Source organism: Corapipo altera, unplaced genomic scaffold, assembly GCF_003945725.1.
Source record: "Corapipo altera isolate COAL_440 unplaced genomic scaffold, ASM394572v1 48b, whole genome shotgun sequence".
Lineage (NCBI taxonomy): Eukaryota > Metazoa > Chordata > Aves > Passeriformes > Pipridae > Corapipo > Corapipo altera.
The window spans coordinates 8,536,519-8,557,171 of NW_020884884.1; the positions used below are offsets into that span (position 1 = coordinate 8,536,519).

The following is a 20,653-nucleotide window of genomic DNA, read 5'->3' on the forward strand; positions in this document are numbered from 1 at the left end:
GTAACCAAGAATAGAACCTCTTATAAAATTCTATTTACTTTACTCTTACATATCTCAAGGTTCAGAGGTTTAGTCCTTTAAAACACATTTCCAACTTTTTTAGTATTTCAAATTATTTTTTCCTACGACACTTATGTAAAGTGGGAATTCTGAATAACTTAAATACTAGCAACAAGAAACCACTTTCTTTCTGCTCTTGCAATCTGCAAATTCCTGCTGGTAACATGCATTACTTTTACATCTTCTTTACAATAGTGTTTAAAGCCGCAGAGCAGGGAAGAAGTCCATCCATGTACAAATCTTCAGTAGAATGTTTCAAGCTTCTTCCCTGAAGAACCTTTCAATACATCTTTAGATTCATGAGTATTTTCTGTGAAACAAACTAGCTAAATTTTATCAACATTCTTTGTAATCCTAAAACATCTCTCCATCTTTTTCTATTTGTAAAGATTTATCAGTTGCCTCCATTACAGGGAGCTTAATTTGATAAGCTGTTTTAGTTTTCCCTTGATATAAGCCATATATCCAGCAAGCACAAACATTCCTTATCATAAAGCCCAGTTTCTGTGACCTATTTGAAAAAATATTATTTGTTCTTCTGAATGCAGAACTCAAACACTTTTTCAATGAAAGACATTTCTCCAGTCTAAACACTTTTAAAGAAAACATGAAAATAATAAATATAATTTTATACTACACTGTTCCTGGTCATCAAAAACTAAGCTAAGTCTAAAAATTATTAGGTTTTTTTATAGTGTTTTATGCTTTAGATAGGCATAAAACCTATAGGCACTTGCAAATTCACTGTATTCAGTCAGTGAGTACACTTGACGACAACAACTAGCCTTGTTTTTGCTGAAGAAACCAAAAGACTTAAAATCCTTAAACTTAAAATTTTTGTTCTTATAAACTCTACACCGACAAGTCACAACACTTGTAATTTGAAGCCTATAACCTGACCAGAACACACATTACAGGAAATAATTAAAGCAAGTGGTGTACCATATAACTCACTAAAGGTTAATTCAACTCTGTTGATTCTAATAGTTCATGACAGCAGGTTGGATTTATTTCAGAAGTGTAAGAGTTGGATCTAAGGTTTATGGTCATCTCCTAGCCACTGGCATCACAGTCAAACGTACCATTTTGCATTTGGCAGGCAGCCAGCTGCCAGGAAGTGTGGGCAGGGTAAGACAGGCATTGAGGGGAAGGCTCACGGGCAGCTAAGTGAAGGAATCTTGTCTGTTTGGATACTGCTCTAAAGAGGAAAAGGCAGACTGCCAGAAGGGTAGACTTTCAGCTCTGATGCCAAGTACATTTGTTCACATTGTTAGTTCAAATAAGTTATTAGCAACACATACTGACACTCTAGTACCTTTTAAAAATATGATATATCGCCCTATGAAACACTAGTGTATTTCTTACCACAGCTCCTAATGACTAGTCATGACCTGTTTTCCCATTAGAAGACAAGGTCTTGCCTGAAAATGATCCAGAAATTGTTTAACCACCCTCTCCAAACCAACAAAAATCTGCCAAACAAAGAAAAGCCTTACATGCGTTTCACTTCAATGGCTTCTTGAAGACAATTGTGCATTAACAATGCTCTTATAAGGGTGTCATAAAAATTAGTCTGAAACTCATCCTTCCCTTTTGTTTTCATGAAAATATCGTAGGCCTCTAAAGAAGAAAAAGAAAGTCAAAAAGAAATGTCAGATTGCAATAATGTTGATCACAGAAAGAAATCACATTGCAAAAGGTCCATCTTAAATCTATTTATCCTTTGCTTACATTTTTAAGCCCAAAGCTGCTGATCACAGCTTGTTCAAAACTGCTTGTATACAACAATTGACACATACTTCCACAGAAGAAGAAGTTTGCTACTGTTCTTTCTTTACACGTGGCTGTTGCTTCAATACCAACATAGTTGGTTAGAAGGGGAAGACTTGGGATTTTTAAAGCAACACCTAATTCTGGGGTATATAGTTACAGCATCTGGTGCGTGATCACAACAGCATTTAACAAATAATATAGGAGGTGACTCCAATATGGGGAGATCAAATTATTTGGCTACGACAAGATTTATACAAAACATACAATTTACAAATATACAGATATTTAACAAGTAAACTACACTGCATTTGTTTGACTGATTAACAGTTTTATTTCATGCATTCACAATAACTGTCAGTGTATGAAAAGATGTTACCAAAAAGGGGGAAAAAATGATAAGCACACTTTTCAGTCATTTATTTTTCTGAAACAAGATTATACAGCTATAAACATGCAGCTAAAACTGCCATCCACACTGTAACATACACTAGAAAGCTGTGTTAAGAACCATAAATGATCTTTTATGTCTAAACTGTGACTGCATGTTTCATTTAATGATTCATAAAATAATCCATTTGCTAATTCAAATCACAGTCACAATAACCTTTACAATTTAGTCCAGAAATAGCTGGACTATCACTACAAATTTCACAGCTTCGCATCAAGTTTTTTTGTTATACTTTGAAAGTAAAGATGAGGGCAACTCATTTTAATCTTACTGACACAAGAAGAATCACACAGTTATTAGTGTGTTGTGGACTTTTAACCAAAGCTGTTGGTATGCCTTTTGGTTTGAATCTCAAACTTCTTCAACCAAAGATTATACATAAAAACCTCCTGAAATGTAAGCACAGAAATGACTATACATAAAATTTGTTATTTACATCACACCAAGTTAATAACTAGAATTAACATGGCTATTCATGATTTACTTGGATGCTTGGAACTACATTAAAATATATAGGAATGGAGATAAAGGATAAGAATATCACAGTAAAAATTAAATTCACTTCTGTGCATGTGAGTTTCATGTACACAAGAGAGACATAAGAGTATGACTCATAACAGTACTGACAATACTGTTTGCAGTAGTGATTGCACTGTCCACCAGAAGACCAATGTAACAACAACAGGATCACACAGGAAAGGTCTTTAAATCCTTCATCACTTTTACTTATAGGTCTGAAGTTAAGCTTGGCCTGCAGCAATGTGCTGAACTTTTTTGCCTGCTCAGATGCTGATCACCAGCATTCATAGACTGTTGACATTTAAATTCAGAGGGAAAGACATTTTTTTCCTTCCGTGGTTCTGAAATCTGAGGTACCAGCAGACTAGCAATCACATTCAACAGCATCAATAAACCTTTGGTTGGTATCATCTGCTACAAATGCAACTAATGATTTACAAAAATGTAGCTGGTTGGTGACAGGTTTGTTCATTCTGCCCATAAATGTCTGTTTAAATTCTATTTTTTCAAGGCAAAAAATTCCTTATGTTTAGAGACTCCTACAAAAGCTCTGCTGTCTTCAGACTGAACTACGATTTCACCCTGTGTTTAAGAATTGCTTTCTACTGATTGGGTACAGAAATGGACTTGCTACATGAATGTCAAGCACATCATACCATTAATTATCACAGTTCATAAAATGCAAGATCTCTTTCTACAAGGAAATGTATTTAATTCTTTTTTTAATGACTTGTTCAATGAAGAACTAAAAAAATCTTTGTGTCAGTTTTGTTTTCCTCTTCTAGGATGTTTTGTTGTGTATGTTAGTCTTAACTTCAGAATGATTATACTATTTAGATTATTTTCTTAACTTTATTTTGCATCAGTGCAAGTAGCGTGTTTGAAGTATTATCAGCTTATGTCCTCTTCAGGTGGAATCTAAAATTACTAAAGTATATTAGCATTCGAAAGAGAAATTTCTTGGTTTTAAAATAATATTGTGTTATACTAGCTGTTTCAAGTAGAAAGATTTGTTAGAAAAGTGACAACTTGCCAAGAAAGTCTCAGCTCTCAAAACAGTCAAATCTGTTTCAGAAATTGTGACTGCTTGGGATATGTGTTCTCTCACTGAGGAATCAAGATAAAAATGAAAATATGACTTTGCATAAATCAAAAACTCCAGAGAATAGATTACCAAAACACGTGTCAGAGTTGGTAAGTTCATGAAATGGTTACATAACTAGATTGAGTTAATCTTTTTCTCATCAAAAAGCTACTCTATTACATTCACACCAAAATTACACGATACTGTTATATAAAAAAAAGCAACAGCTTAGTCATTTTAGGTTTTCTTTAAGGCCAAGATAATGGTTTCCCAAGAAGAGAAGAACTGTTTTCCAATACTGTCTTTTTTTTTCCTTCTTTCCCAATAGCTCTAGACCAACTCCTCTCAAATACTGCATCTTTAAATAAAAGAATATGCAGAAGGGGTTTACGGATAAATTCAATATCCAGTGTCATCACAGACTGTGATTTTGTATTTTTGTTTTAAACCAGTCTTCTTGTAAAGTCCAAGGCATACTTAATTTCCTCCTGCTCTCCACTTCATTTAGGATACCAAAGGCACAGGACATTTTTCTAGTGATAATGTTTTAAAGTACATTTCATTAATTTTGCCTGATTTTAAGTGAAAATGTTTCTGCATTTCTCATTTACTTATGATTCCCAATAGTTACCAGCAAGCAGAATCTCCTGAAAACATTAACTTTATTTGTGCCATAACACTCATGATTCTTAATGTGATATTGCACTTGCTATATACAGAATGTCTTGACTCAGTTTCAGACTCCTAATCTATACAGACTGAATATTTAGACTGAATAACTCTATGGGGTCATTTTATTCACAACGTAAGTTAAATGTGTGAATGACTGATATATTCTTCTTTTAAAAACTCAAAGCTTAAAAATCTGTGTGTCCAACCTGTAAAATATACTGATTACACTCAGAGAATTACTAGGTGTCTTGCTTTATAAATTTTCCTAATTCAGCAAAATTAAATTCTTTAAACCTACTGAATTCTATTTTCTAAACCACTTTCAAGTGAGGTACCTAGTTACTGTAGTACAGATGAAGAAAATATGGATTCCCAGAATATTCAAATGCTCTGCTCCTTGGCAAATACTAGAAATAGACTGATTTGGAGTCAGGCTCTTCTTGGGAGTGCTGAGCAGAAGGGCAAGAGGCAACAGGCAGAAACTGAGGCACAGGGAGTTCCACCTGAACATAAGGAAGAACTTTTTTACTGTGAAGGTGACCCAGCACTGGAATAGATTGGCCAGAGAGGTTGTGGAGTCGCTCCCACCAGAAATATTCAAGAATCCTGTGCCACGTGCTCTAGAATGACCAAGCTTGAGCAGGGAAGTTGGACCATACAACCCACTGTGGTCCCTTCCAACCCATTCTGTCATTGATTCTGACCCTGCTTTGCAAGGTCCAGTAAAGCTATTTCTAACTCTGTCACCCTGCTCAGGATGAGATGGATACAAATGGATTTCCAGTGATTAATCACAGACTAAGCCAAAGGAACTGCACTGAAGTACACTTCTCTCTTCTATACAAATGTCAAACATAAATGAATAAATTAATTCTGGTTTTACTGGAGACAGGGAAGTTTGCACCAAAGAGCGTTGCAGTTAATTGAAACCTTAAAATGAATGTGAAAGGGGAAGAAAATCCAGTGGATTTCAGCTTACCTTTTGCTTTATTTTTTCTGCAAAGCATCCTTATTTTTCTTTCGTCCTCAATAGTAGCACTTAAACTTCTGCTATCTTCATGCCTAACCTTTAAAACATACAAACATTTAAGTAATGCTATCTGTTTAATGTTTTTTTATGAGAAGAAATACATTCAAAAGTGATGTTAACCAGGAAAGTTAAACTCCAATTACCTTAGGTACCTCAAATGGAACAACCTGGCCATTTTTCTCAAATATATCAGCAAGTAAAGTTAGTGTTTTCTCACGAGGAACAATATTTTCTTCTTGAATTTTAGTCCAAACAGCTTCAGCCTTCCCCCAGTCATCATTGTTCTCTGAAACAAGATTAAAATCTTCAAATAAAAGCAATTGAGAATGTACATACTTATCTAAAGTGATTCAAAAAGGGTGCCTTTGGAAAATAATTAATCAATTAGTCACGTACTTCTGCTTCACATGATCATCAGTTTGAAAAGTTCTGAACTACTTTAATACATAGAGGATGCTAGAAGACGGAAATAGAAAAAAACCCCAAAGATTACATGAATTTTCAGATGAATTAGCAATTAGTTAGAAAGTATTACAGAAGTGATCCTCCCCACTCATCAGTTCTATTATTCTTGACTGTTAATTGAAATTTATATATGCATCACTGTACGTAACTGCAAGTAAATAGAAAGCTGGACTTCAAGCAAACAGTTAACTACTATTTGACTATCTAAGCAGGTGTTCTCCTGTTGCCATTACATTTTCTAGCTTTGTAGTCACCAGTTGTGAAGCATTTTTGACTATCAGACACTACTGATTTACATCCTGGTAAAAATGAGCTCTCAAAAGCAGAAATGTCCTTCCCAGTGAGCTGCCTTGGTATTTTATTTAAATCAGATTTAACTCTCCTGTTATACATGCAAATTTTGTAACTTTGTCACTGTTGCTTCTGTCACAGTTTTGAGTTCCACAACTGTAAGAGATCCTAGCAACTGGAGCAAATTCAGCCATGGAGACAGACATGATCCTTGTGGGTCCCTTCCAGCTCAGGATATTCTATACTTCTGTGGGGCTGGAGCAGATCAGGAAGAAGAGGAAGTCAAAGAAGATGAGTTCTGGGCAGACTGGAGAAAACAGGCTAACAGGGAATGCAATTGCTGCCTTCAATTACCTAACTAACAGCTACAGAGAAGAGTGAGTCAATCTCTCCTTGCAAGCGCACAGTAAACGATGACAGGTGATGGTTAAAAGCTGCAGCAATGGAGTATCTGAGAATGATCCAACCCTGGAACAGATTGTCCAGAGAAGCTGTTTGATTTCCACCATTAGAGGCACTCAAAACTTTACTAAATAAGGTCATGATGTGATCTGACTTTGGAGCTGTCCTAGCTCCAGGAAATGGCTAAGCTAAAAATTCCTGAGGTTCTCTCCAGCATAAATTATTCTGTGATTCCAAAAAATCCAAATGCCTTGTTTTCAACATTTTTGATCAATGCTTGGACTAGATGGTAGGTTCTTTTTTTATATGCCTAAAATAGATCTGAAGTTATGGCTTAGGTACACAATGACGACTCTACTATACTTATGCATGGGGCAGCTTTGATAGGTAATCTAAAATGGTTGAAAGCAGGATTGTGGATGGGTTTTGTCTTTTGTGGTGACAGAAACCTACAAATGTTTTCCACTTCTTTGAATAGATGGAATTGGTTCTGTCTTCTGAAAGAAGACTGAAGATTTTGCATGACAGAATTTGATAAACTGTATCTTCTTAGATTCTCTTCCTAGCAGGCACACTGTCAGACTTAGTCACTGCCAGAGGTGAACAGGATGAGCAGAGAAATAGGAAGGCTCCCTCCCTGTTGAGACAAGATTGATTTTCAGGCCTACTTGATTTTTGATGGTGAACCAGTATGTGCAAAGCCAGAATTAGGTAACGTGACAGTTTCATTTGAAGCTTTCCAAGGCTTCAGAAAATGAAAGGCAGTAAAATTCTCAAGGGGTCTCTGGTCATTTTTTCTGTGGAAGTACTCATCTCTCTAGCTTGAGCTTAGTGCAGTGGGAAAGAGGTCTCTTTCATTACCATATAGAAAGAAAAAAGACAGTTTGAGTAGTATTTTATTTAGCATTACAGTATCACTAGTCTTAACCCAAAATATAAATGAGGAACAGCCTAAAATTAGTTCGAGCTCCAAAGAAAGTTTTCCCATCACCAAATATATCAAGTTGCTATAATGGCTCATTAATACATATATACACATATATTACCCAAGTACATAGCAATCACTATAAAGCTTTATGTCCCGATTTACTATTTAGTGCTCCATATCCAATTTTAAAACAATACATTTTTTCAAGACTTTAAAATAACTAAAGGTTTCAAAAATTTTATTATGATACACTGAATAACAAAACCAGTACAGACTGAAAAATACAGAAAAGAGGAATGAAAACCACTACAGACACATCCTATGTGTCTATAACACAGAAATGAACTTTCAGTTTTAAAAACTCTTTCATTACTATAAATGATGCAAAAGTTAGGTTGTGGTTGGTGAAGAATTGGTAAATAAAATAAATATATGCACCTTTCTGAACCAGGAGACCTGAGATTTTTATTAGCTATGAAGAGAACATATGAGCAGGTTTTCTTCTTTAAGTATATTGAGAAGCAAAACAGAATTAACTTTCAAATTACAACACAAAACAATAGCACTGATTGGAAGACTTGTACTATATAAGTGCTACATAAGTGTTCAGGTCTGCAGGTAAAAACAAAAACCTGACCTCCCCTCACTTGCAAGATGCCTCAGAAATGGCACCCAGGCTAATTGCGTATCAAGATATAACTTCTCCCCAAGGTTATTTCCTATCCCCACCCACAAAAGAAAACAGATTACAACACGAAAGAGATCTCAAGCTCACTTACCACACAGTTGAAGCAGGTAGTAGTACATCTCATCTCGATCACATTCAAACAGATTTTCAGTTAATTCTACCAAATGCTCCAAAGTTTCCATCTTTCAAAAGAAAGAAGGAAGAACATAGTTATACCTCAGCCGAACAATTATTTTTCTATGTGCACAAACAGAGATACAGAGATAGCATGTGTGCATTCAGCTAAAATAATATTTCTGTTTAAGTACACACCAGCATTTACACCAAACATTAAGTTCACCTCATCAGCCTGTCACATGTCCTTTCACAAACATAAAAGTCAAGCAAGGAAATATTTCAAAACAATTTTTCCTGGAATATAATGACAGTTCTACAGAACACATCATATGAGTCACATACCTGATTATTTGATATACACTTTTTTGCAAACCACTGCAATCTTCCAGAGTGTGCTCTCAAGCCAGGAGTCTGTAAGATATTTCCACGAGAAGAAACACATTACTTCACATAGAACATTCTAAGGAAAAGTAAACATAATACATGTATTCATAATAAAAGTTAATAGCTTTTGCTTGAACTCCATTTGGTACAGACTACCACATTGTACTTTCTCAGCACCACTGAGAAGTAGTTCTTCCACTTAAATAAACTCTTAAAAAAAGACAGGAAAAGTCAACATTCTTAAAGAAACATGTTGCAAGTACTCCAGGACTCATGTCCAACACATGTAAAACAAGTTCGAGAAAAAAAAGTGTGCAAAGCATCCATCATTTTTACATCTTACCCTTTCCTCCCACAGAGTACATGGATTTATTTGCTTTACACTACCTTATTTTAGCAAAAAGATCATTTAAAGAGAGGACTTGGCTTTCATTTCAGGTGTCTAGATTCACATTAATATAGCTCAAAGTAATTCCAAGGAAATGTCTTTACATCCCTACAGAGAAACATGTTTGGACTCTTGAAGTCTTTTAGCTGTTAATATTATAAGAAATCTCTACTGTTTAAATGTGAAGTGCAACTTCCAAAATTTTAATGCTACTTTGCATAGAAGAGGCAATTTGAACAAAAAGCTCTGAGAAATATTAAGTCTCAGTTCGAAAACAGCAGAAACATTACCATTGAAAAAGGCAATTTACCAATGCCCTTAAATACAAATAATTTCCTTTTCCCATATTCTCCAACTGCAGAATTATTACCGTTGCATCTTTCTGAAATAATTCAGCATACACCAGAAAACCAGCATACAAAACTTCAATCAAAACTGTTAAAATTTGCTAAATACATAGGAAACAGTGTTCTGCAGAGTAAATCTTAGGTCATATAATCCTGCCAATCACCCAAACCATTTTATGCAGTCATTGTAAGGTTTTGCAAAAAATAGGACACTAACTCCACAGATCCTCCACATGGAGCATCTCTATGTGTTTAGCTGTACTAAAAAACAGTCTCCACCCAAGAGGTTACAGAAAAATACTAGCTTCTCAAGTACTTAAAAGTGGTATATATAAACATAGTTTTGCTTTCCAAGTACATGCTTTTTTCCCAATTAATTGTTTGTTCAGTTTAGTCCTCCCCACAGTTATTTATATTTATAGGTACCTGTTCAGTGTTTTTTAAGAGACACAAGCAGTTTCACATAAAATATGCTTAAAACTAAGTAAAGAATTAACATCTTACACAACAGGCTCTTGATACACAACAGGCTCTTGAAAATGAAAAAGAAAAAAGTATGTTGCCTGCATTTGTAGCTAATCCTCTTTAGGACATGGTAAAATTCAAATGCTGAATTCACTTACAACTTCCAATATCATTGCTGATCCGAATGCCAATGAACTCAACAGCTCCAAACCTACAAACTTTTTATAGTAAATCCTTTTCTGTTCAGAAATGATTGATGTGTCTGTCACTACAAGGACAGCTGAGTTATACAACAGATATCCTTGTGTTTCATTTTGAAATTGAGAAGTGTTTTCACATACTGCAGGTCTCAATCATCAAAAGAACATCTAGGTCAGATTAACTAAATCTCCAGGGCTTGCCTGATAGTCCATATTTGTAGTTTATCCCTTACAATCTTAGGGAATTTTAAACATTGCATTTAGCAACAAGCAGTCTTTCTACAATACAGCAGACTAAAATACAGAACAAAAAAATGCACGGAAAAAAAAAAATTAGGAAAAACTGTTACTCTAATTACTCTTCCAAACTCCCATTTACAATTTTGATCTTGCTTGTTTCAGTGGACTAAAAAAAAAAAACCACAACTGTTATTGAGTCTTAAAGTATTTTTTTGGGGTTTTGCTTTTTGTTTTTTCCTTTTGAGATTCTCAAGCAATTCATACAGCATCTAAACTAAACATGGAGGTTTTCTGGCTTTTACATTCTCTTAGAATATAAAACAGTTTTACTGTACCAAACCAAAGCTCCCTAACACACTGAATATAGGAGAATATAGAATGTCAGAAAACACAGCAATACTTTCCCTTCAGTGCTCTTCCACTCTCCACCTACCTGAGGTTTAGTGGATCACAGGTTTCTTTTCCATGAGTTTTTCTGGATGCCCCTGGAACACCATAGATCTTTTGGCAAAGGGTTGCCTCCACTACTTTCTGCTGAAAACAACTGAAATGCTACCACTTTTTGTTTGTTTTCAGCCTAACTTCTACTAGCTTCATTGGAAACCTCTAGATTTTGCATTAGAAGATGATCCACAATTGATTTTTCTTTATCTTCTCAATTTCATATAATTTAATGATAGTATTTAAATAATTTCCAGTTTCACAGTTCCTTCATCATATCTCCTACAGAAAGCAGTCCATACTCTTATCAACTTTGTTACTATCTTTCTGAGGTTCAACTTAAATGTGTTGTGATTCTTGGGGCGTCCTGTGCAGGGCCAGGAGTTGGACTCAATGATCCTGATGGATCTCTTCCAACTCAGCATATTCCACATTTCTACAATAATTATACTACACTTATACCTACACCAATTTATTTACTGATTCTGTACCTTCACACACAGAAAGGAAAACTAGCCAGAAAGGGAAAAAATATGCTGCATCTTTGGAAGAGCTCTTGTCAAGCAGCACTCAAAAATCATGTAAATGCAATGATCCCAAAGCTTTAAAAGCATTTGATTTGTTCTCCTCCTTCCTAGAACCAGTCGCTTCAGACAGGTGATTGAAGGAGTCCAATTGCCAGATTTTCTGTACTAACATTTTTATATAGCTCTTATAGCTGAAAGAAAACAGACTGTCTGTGAAAATACTGACCTGTCAGAGAGGAATCTATTAGATGTTTTTCTAGATTTTTAAATAATGATAGAAACATTCAAATTCTGTTTACATTAGCATTCTGTAACTGTTACAGCCAATAGAGCAACTGTACTTTTTTACTTTCAAAAAAACTCTTATAACAAAAAAGTTAAATAATTTACAGAAGACACACAGAAATATTTATTTACTTCTCTCTACTTGCCTAAACCAAACCTTTTCTCTTTAAACACAAAACTTACTTTGAGAGAAAAACCACAAGAGAACTTACAGACCAGAAACCCTAAATCTTGTTCAAAAAGACGACTTTGGGAAACTAGGAGCTGAATCCATCCCCTAACAGTGCCACTTTTGCTCTAGGTGGTTTAGGTTGCATAATTATTTCAAAGCCAGCAGAAGTATTTTTTCATTTGGCATATACAAGACACAAGATGGAGGACTTCCCTTTTAACATTCCAATACTGCACTCTCACAAATTACTACCGTGCACTGTTTGGCAAAATAATTCTTACATATACCGGTCAACTTACTCTGGCCCTTCTTGATGTAACTTCACTGTGAGTAACACACCAATTCCAACCATTAGAGTTTAACTCTGACCTCCTTAACTGATTTATGTTTTCTTCAAAATCCCTGTATTTTCTCTGCAAAGTTCATTCTTTTCTTAGGGAAACAGTTCTACTATAATCGCCAATTCAAACATATTGGAAGCAAACAGCCAAATTTTATAAACATTCATGTTGCACTTTTTAATTATACTCTTTGGAAGGCTAGATCCATTCATTCCTCTCTTTGCAGCTAAAAAAGTCAGTAATACTAAGAGACAGCTAATGCTGCTGAAGGAAGAAGAACATTTCATGAAGAGTTACATCAACAGCCATAACAGACTTATGCTACCAGTACCAGAACCAGTTACTGAGATTTAAATGCCAAAGCAATGTCTTGCAAGAAAATGCATTACTTCTTGGAACAGACAGCCTTGAACAGACAGCTATAAGAACTGATGTATGTCATTTCTAACAGCTCTCCCTAACATAAGCATCAGTGAAAACAGAACATTTGATGGGAAGTTCTTAATTTAAAGGCAGATTTTTCCCTGATTCCACAAAAATGCCTATGAAAATCTCAAAAATTCCAGGCAGCTTCAACAAAGCCAGGGATATTTTTGCTTGGCAGTTTACTTGAACAAAGTTTTTTACAACATAAACGCCGTATGTTTTGCTTGAATCTTCCCCTTTGTTAAAACTCTCAGCAAAATCTTCACTTCTACTAAGCAGTATGTGTACTTCTTAATCAGAAGTTAGAAGAACACACAGGTACAAAATTCCTGCACCTTATGTAGCCATCTTAGTCTAGTTGTTAGATAAAATGGAATTATGCTACTCTTCTGTTATGTTTTTTCCTCTTATTAAACACTCCACCTTCAAATAGCAATGCATTAGTTTTCAAAAAATACACATTAAAACATTTATTTTTTTTTAAATAATCTTAGAGTTCATACGCATGAAAGTATACTGCTTTGTTCTATTTCTCACATTATAAAATTTATAGCAAAATATAAGTGAAGTATCATAGTGGGATACACAGAAAAAAAGAGAGTTGGTTATCAGCTCTTAACATACCAAATAATATGCAATAGTCCAGAAGTTTACCAAAGATCCAGCTTTGGAGACGGAGGGATCTAATTATAATCTATGCATCAAAAAGCAACTTTCTGGTTGCAATCATATCAGCTGTCTAATAAACTATTTTAGTTCCCTTGTAGCTCAGCTTTTCTTTAAGTTTTGTACTATCAGGATGACATAAGAGCTACAGCTGTATATGGCTGGCAGTGGAAGTAGTACTTTTTCTAGAAGTTCATTTCCCACTTTGAAAGAAGTTTAGTTGTCATGGATTTAAAAAATGGTTTCTTCGATGACAGCATAGAAAGATTCTCACTCACTTTACTCTTTAAAAGAAAAAGAAAACCTTGCAAACTGCTCATAACCAAAATGGGATTTCTCTAAAAAATTAATCATTCCTTTTGTTCTTTGTAAGCAATTTTGACCAGAAACAAATATGACTAAACACACCACAATCCCTGTAATACTGATGTCTTTAACAAGAAACTCATCTGAAATATCTGGACACTTGTTCAACTTTCTGGGCAAGGGTTAACTGTATGAAAGCCCGAATACAATTATAAATATACCTTCAATAGAACTACTTTTCATGTTTGATGAGGGTAAGTACTTTAATGCAGTACTGAAGTATTAAAACTTATGAGTTGCTCCACTGCAAGTCATGCGTGTATTTGATATTTTATTTGCACTACCAGATATCTAATGAAAGACAAAGGGACACATGTCTACATACCTACCCTCCCTAACACTCCTGTTATGAATGATTAGATTTCAGGCTCATGCCCCTTTCCACCTATCCTACAATTACTCAAGATAGCAACCAGTCTAGTTCTATTAGGTTAATTTTTACATAAAAAGAAGCAGTTCACAAAAAGAAAATACCAAGCTTACAGTCTCCAGTGAGAAAGTTTTTACTGTTTGTGTTTTTTTTTCCTGAAGTATGTATTTGCCTCAAAACTTCTGTCAGCATCAGAGTTCATTGACTTTACCAATACAATCAGTATCTGTTGAGTAAATACTCATGACTTAATTTATTTCACTTGAAAGAGACATGTGTTACTTTATGTTAGGCAAACATTGAGAAAAATGTAAGGCAACTTGATTATTTTCCAAAACTAGTAAAATAAAAATAGGAAAGAGTTTTACAACTTAATCATTACTCATGACAACTGGGATTGATGTATGTTTAATCACTGTTGGAATGTTCTACATTTACCAGTAGGATTTCAAAGATAAATTAAGCAGTGAGGTATTATTATTAGGCAATAAGAGATCTTCACAACAATAATCACACTGGAAGAAAAGGTGACATAAACATGCAAAAACCCTGCTCAAAACAAAATCATCAAGAATATCCTAGACTCCAAACAGAGCAAAAATTTGCACTGGGCCTTGAAATGTGGTTTTATGTTGTATGATGAATGAAAAAAGCATTATAAACCTCTTCCTTCTAGCAGAAAGTCCCTGGAGCTAAGAAAAGAAGCACAGCTCTTGCCATGATCCCACATTCTGAAGACATTACCTTCTCTCTTTCTGAAGGAATTTTTTCAGTAGTCATTTCCTGTACCAAATTTACTTATTTGAAACATATTCCTTTTCTTTAAGAGAGCAATACTCAAGAACTTCTAAATAATGTGCACTGAACTAGTAAACACCCTTTTTTTTTTATTTAACCCACATACGTGCATGGACACACAATCCAAGTTCACTAATGACTAACTCTATTGGAGTCTAGTTTCAGAAGGAGAAGTAATGCTTTTCTTGGGGTTCCAGGACTCAATAATAAGAAAAAAAATTTTTTTTCTTGTAATTATAGGGCTTGTATGCCTAAAAGCTCTTCAGCCTTTCTCCTCCCTCTCAGTTGTGTACAGTTACTCTAATAAAAGCTATTACACCCCCTACAAACTATCCCTAAATCTCAGACCACTGTTACACAAACATTTAAATTTTGTTTTAATCATCTCCACTCTTTTCTCAACAGGACCAAAAATAAGTCTTTGTAGGTAAATTCAGACACTAGATATAACCATCATTAAATTACACATAAACACCCCCCCCCCTAAATCCTGCTGTCACAAATCAAGAAAGCATCTTCTACTGATAGTTTATCTCCAACATAAAATCAGCAAGACTCAATTTTATGATGTAGACTCTTAAAAAAAGCAATCTGGATGAAAGAAGGTTGTAATCTCTCAATATCAAGTAGAAATATTCTCATTGTTTTTATGGTAGATTAAATCCAATGGCAACTGGTATCTTGAGGTCTGCTGACAGTGTATGTCACAATTCTTTGCTTAAATCTATTTACCTCCTAAATTAACCTGACATCTGTTGATAGATATATTCCTGTACACTATACTCACCCAAACCAGTCCGTTTGTCAGGTCTCAGATTTCAGCAGCAAATGCCTTTTCCTGCATTTATTCACATCAGAACACATTTCATTGAACTATTTCACATTTGTCCCTCAATTCTTCACATAAATGTCTTGAGATATGTGGGATATGGTATGATATATTTAACTATTAAATATAAATGACATATTTAATATGAGAGCAGAAGATAAAGATAGTATCCCACTTAATTAAAATCTGGTTAAAAGAATTCTGAAGCCATGCACTATCCCTTGTCATTTTCAAGGCAGGTTCCTCTAGTGGTAGCAAACTGTACAGGTTGATCTGAAAAATTTTGCCATACAATTCTGAGATCTTTCCCTATATTCCAAATACAGTAATCCTCTTAGCCTTCACTTCCAGTAAAACCAAAACCAGAGCAGAAACGAGAGCTTTTACTCTTTCATTGAAGTAACAAATTAACAGCCGTTAATTTAACAGCTGATGTGATTTGATCTAGAAAGATTTCAAGAAGTTATCTCTCAGACAACACAAAGACAGTCCAACACTGCTACCAACCCATAGTTCCTATAGGAGGAGTCCATAAGCACTCAACTAAAAATGCAAGTAACCTGTTATCTTTCTGAATGTGGGCCTTATTTGATGAAGTATTTCATATAAAGTGCAATGATTTTATCAATACAGTGCAGAAATGGATTTAACACCAGTTTTAAACCTTGCATATTTAGTCACAGGTGTGCAGTGTTCATTTCTACTCCATTAAAACATCGTTTAGACTTCTGCTAAGCAAATTTATAGACAAGCTTGCCTCTGCTGCAAGACTGTTACAGCACTGAACGATATATAAATCTTCTAACTCTACCAGAAAGGGCCAAGAGTGGACATGGGCTTCATTACACATAGATTAAGCAAATATTTTAATAGCTGCATCCAGCATGAATAAATGAAGAAAAAAGGTCAAGTCGAAATGTATTCAACCATCATGCATGTAACACAGCTGCAAATACAAGATCTTGGTGCAAAACTCAAGAGATTAAAAAAAAATTAAAACTGAATGAAAATGACGGACATCAACTGTACTTTAACTACTTCAGGTACTGAAATCTTTAAACCTCTGTGCAGCATGAAAACAATAGAACAAAGTAACAGGTGACAGGGAGAGTAAACAAATTCCCCTAAGGTGGTGTAACATTTCCTTTTTCATTCCTACTCTCCTGGATGACCTTCAAATTACTACAGCTCTTAAGCACAAGCTCTATTAGGTTAATAAAGTGACAGTCAATAACTGAGTTAACACAAGGGATTTTCAATTGTCCAGTACTGCCAACAGGTAAGATTGGAGAGATCTGGGGGACTAGGGTCTAGAAAATTCTCTTATTATTTATACAGCAGACATAAGGAATACTAGGCCAGGCAATTCTAGATTCTCTGATCTACTACCTGGAGTAAAAAATAATTACACAAGATCTCTCTCCAGGAGGAAATTTGATTAAATACTTCTGAAGACAACATTCAGGCAAAGCAAATATTTTTCTAGAAGGTACTTTTCCCTTAATCCCATTCATTGAAAATCCATATCCCTTTCTTTTAGCCTACATTAGTTTTAATGTAGTTTATTTTAGTTAAACTCAAAACACATTGACTTAGTTTTTCCCTCTTTTTCTTTTTTTTTAATGGAAAAAAAAATTCAAGGACAAAAGGCAATTAAGCTGCCTTTCCAAGCAAGGGAAAAATCCTAAGTAGCCAGGGCTAGATTTGATGACACAGAAGTCATACTACGCCAATCCAAGAGAAAGCAAGTTAGTATGTGACCTTGTGGTAAGACAGATAGATGTGCCAACTTTGTTTTGACAGGATCATCTTTGACGGACTCAAGACAAAAGCTTACTTATCAGTTGAACTGCACTTAAGAAGACTAAATCATGCATTGATGTACTACAGCAGCCAGTGGTAGAACTTGTTTCCAGTGTAAAGCAAAATAGCATCTACCAGCACATCCATCTACCACAGCATGACTTGAAGGGCTCAGGAATCTCCAGGCACAGCTAGAATAAAATAGACTTACATTTCACAGAGCAGCCAAGGCTACCTTATTTGGAGCCACTGCCTCTGAGAGCACAGACTTTCAAAAGCTTAACAAGGCAGTCCAGTAGCACTATCATACAAACTCTGTGATGCCTCAGAAACTGCATTTCCCCCCACAGTCTTCTCAATCACAGTTTCTCTTCCAGTTAGCATTGCTTCAGAAGAGACTTGCACTACCAAACTACTACATGCTTCAGTCTGGTTGTTCTAGCACTGGTCAGAGGCATTCTTTGCCTCAGCTCCTTCTTTTGTACTATCATTCTCCACTTAGTCTTGCTGTTCTTCCAGCAAGGAGATGAGCCCCAAAGCTTTCAGTTTTCTTGCTATATCCCAAAACACAAGTTTATATATATGCATTCACAATACATTTGTGGCCAGATAACGGAACATACACAACTCTGACCTGATTTTTATAATCTCACTCAAATCTTACCCTTCTTTCTTTCCCAGTATTGCCACCCGTTCACATTTTACCAAAGATTTGAGATTTAAGAGTTATTTTCTCATTGCTAGGGCTCTGACTTTCAAGGTTTTCAAAGCAGCACTTGTCACTAAATTTCACATAACTGCCTCAAGTACCTCTGATTTCTAAAAATAGTCAGAGCAAGCAGAGGCAGTGGTCTCCACTGAGTAACACTCCATTTAAGCAACCATATCCTTTAAGGTTTTCATACCCTTAGCTCCTAAGGAAATTTTTTCCAGCTTCGTTACTACCCTTGTAGATACTCTTCATTAATTCCGCAGATACTTTCAAAACAAACAATATCATTAAAACCAAGTGACCGCCATAATCAGCAATATTTGATGAAAGTACATGCTAAAAGGTAATCTATGCAACAGCATCTGAAAAGCTTATTTCATAAGCAAAGAAAATAGAAAAGCTATCTGAGATGACCATCAAGAGAAGTAATTTAGTAACAAAACCCACTGGACTAGAGAAAAGGATACACATACACCCCGTACTCCATCTTCCACGTTACACTGATCAGGGTTTTGATTTCCCAACGAACAAAAAAGCAAATAGGAACTTCCCTAAGGTTTAAAACAATAAAATTTCCTTCTTCGGCAAATATCAATTTTAAGATTTCTACCCTCCCCTTGTGAAAAAAACTGCTTTGAAAATACTTCACATATTGTTATGTAACACAACCATATTGAAAATATAATGCATTATATAGTAATCGATTTTGTGCCACTTTATCCACTGGTAAAATACATTCTTACTATTCCTAGCTAAATTCCTATACTACTAATAATTCCAGATTTTAAAACAGTTTTTCCTGAACAGTATATACAAAGCTATAATTCATACTTCGTAGAAGTTAGGTAAAAGTAAGAAAACCTACTTTAAATAGCTTAAAAGTCAGGAAAACTTCCATTTAATCTCCAGGTATTTGATGCTTAAGCATCTGTGGCTACTAAAACTTATGATCCATTACCAAATACTGAATATCTGCAAAGATAATTTGGTACCTATTAAGAGAATGACAAAAGTTTCAAAGCCCCCACAAATTTGATAACTTCCTTACTTTCCTATTCATGATTACTGAGCTCCAGACACCAATATAAATTTTGAGAAATTAAATGCCAGTATCAAAGAAAGAGCTGCTAAATCACATGAAGTTACAGTTTTACTCATTTAGCTTTAATTTTACTTCCAAATCTCAGATTTTATCCTTTTACCTCCTATATGTTTTAATCACTGCAAAAAGAACTCAACTCCTCAGTATCATCTACTGTCAGATACTGATTTTTTTTTTCTTCTTGTGTATTATGAGACTTTGTGCTCCAAAAAACCCTCTCAGAATAGAAATATCAATGCTTCAGCACTGTGCTTAGCAGTTTCCCTTCAGCCACAGCAGGACAGTATTGTTCCACCACAGACAAACAAGTAGATCTTCAGTTTAGATTTTTCAAATGCTAGAATTCTATTAGACAATTCAAGTAGGGATAACTGGTATTTCATATACTCTAAGGGGAATTAGGAGAACAAGCATTCTTTGTCTTAGGAAAGAAAAGACAAAAAGAGTTGTGCATGCACATAATACAAAAACGTCGAGGCCAAAGTATTACTTTTTCTGCAAGATGCCTCCTTCCATACATTAGTTGGAAAACTTATGCAGCATTTTAAAAACATACAACTGTGTTAAGAAGAAAAATAATCATAATCTGGGCAGACTCTGCAGCTGCCCCTTTGACTTATCAATTTCAGTAAGCACAATTTCAATCAAGTCTAGATAAAATATACTAATCCTAAATAGACCAAGTTTGTCACCTACCACTTTCTATAAGCTGCTTACTATCCTGAAAAAGGGAGAGAGAGAAGAAATGCTAAATTAAATGCCAAACAGTAGCAGACAGCACTTGTTTGGCTGATTAACTTGTAGACAAGCATTACAAATAAATCTGAGCATGGTCTGCAGCAAATTAAATTCCAGTGCTTTTAAGAACAAAGAATTCCTTCGGAAAGAGGATTAGCAACTTTACACCCAGGAATGCCAGTTTAATTTAATTGTTCCACAATCCGATATTTAATATGCAAATATCATTTTGATATATAAGAGCAAATTTGAAGAAGTGAGGAAACAATTTCAACATACAAGACGACTGTCTCTCTTCTGAACTGTAATTATACAAAATAAAGCTGGCCGAGGGTTTTTTATTACTGGAATTGAATTCTATTAACATGAATCAGAACAAGTCTAATTAAAGGTTAAAAACTTTAAATGTTTCTAATTAAGAGTCTAAATAGCTGCACAATTAGAGTACTACAGTTAAAATCCCACCTCAATGACCTTCCTGGCCTCTTTGTATTTTCCTGTTTGCAAGAAGGCAAAGAAGAGATCATAAAGAGCCATCATGTCACCATATTCTCTGCTTATAAAATCTGAAACTAA

The 20,653-nt window shown here is 35.0% G+C and overlaps 1 protein-coding gene across 1 annotated transcript in view; it reads right to left on the reverse strand.

Moving 5' to 3' along the window:
• LRPPRC (leucine rich pentatricopeptide repeat containing) overlaps nt 1-20,653 on the reverse strand; it is a 76,658-nt gene that overhangs the window by 17,418 nt on the left and 38,587 nt on the right. Inside the window, exons 24-29 of the mRNA XM_027641569.1 lie at nt 20,543-20,649; nt 8,820-8,888; nt 8,452-8,542; nt 5,730-5,872; nt 5,536-5,623; nt 1,557-1,680 (exon numbers count right to left, since the gene is read on the reverse strand). Coding sequence (XP_027497370.1) covers nt 1,557-1,680; nt 5,536-5,623; nt 5,730-5,872; nt 8,452-8,542; nt 8,820-8,888; nt 20,543-20,649 — 622 coding nt within the window. The remainder of the gene's footprint in view (nt 1-1,556; nt 1,681-5,535; nt 5,624-5,729; nt 5,873-8,451; nt 8,543-8,819; nt 8,889-20,542; nt 20,650-20,653) is intronic.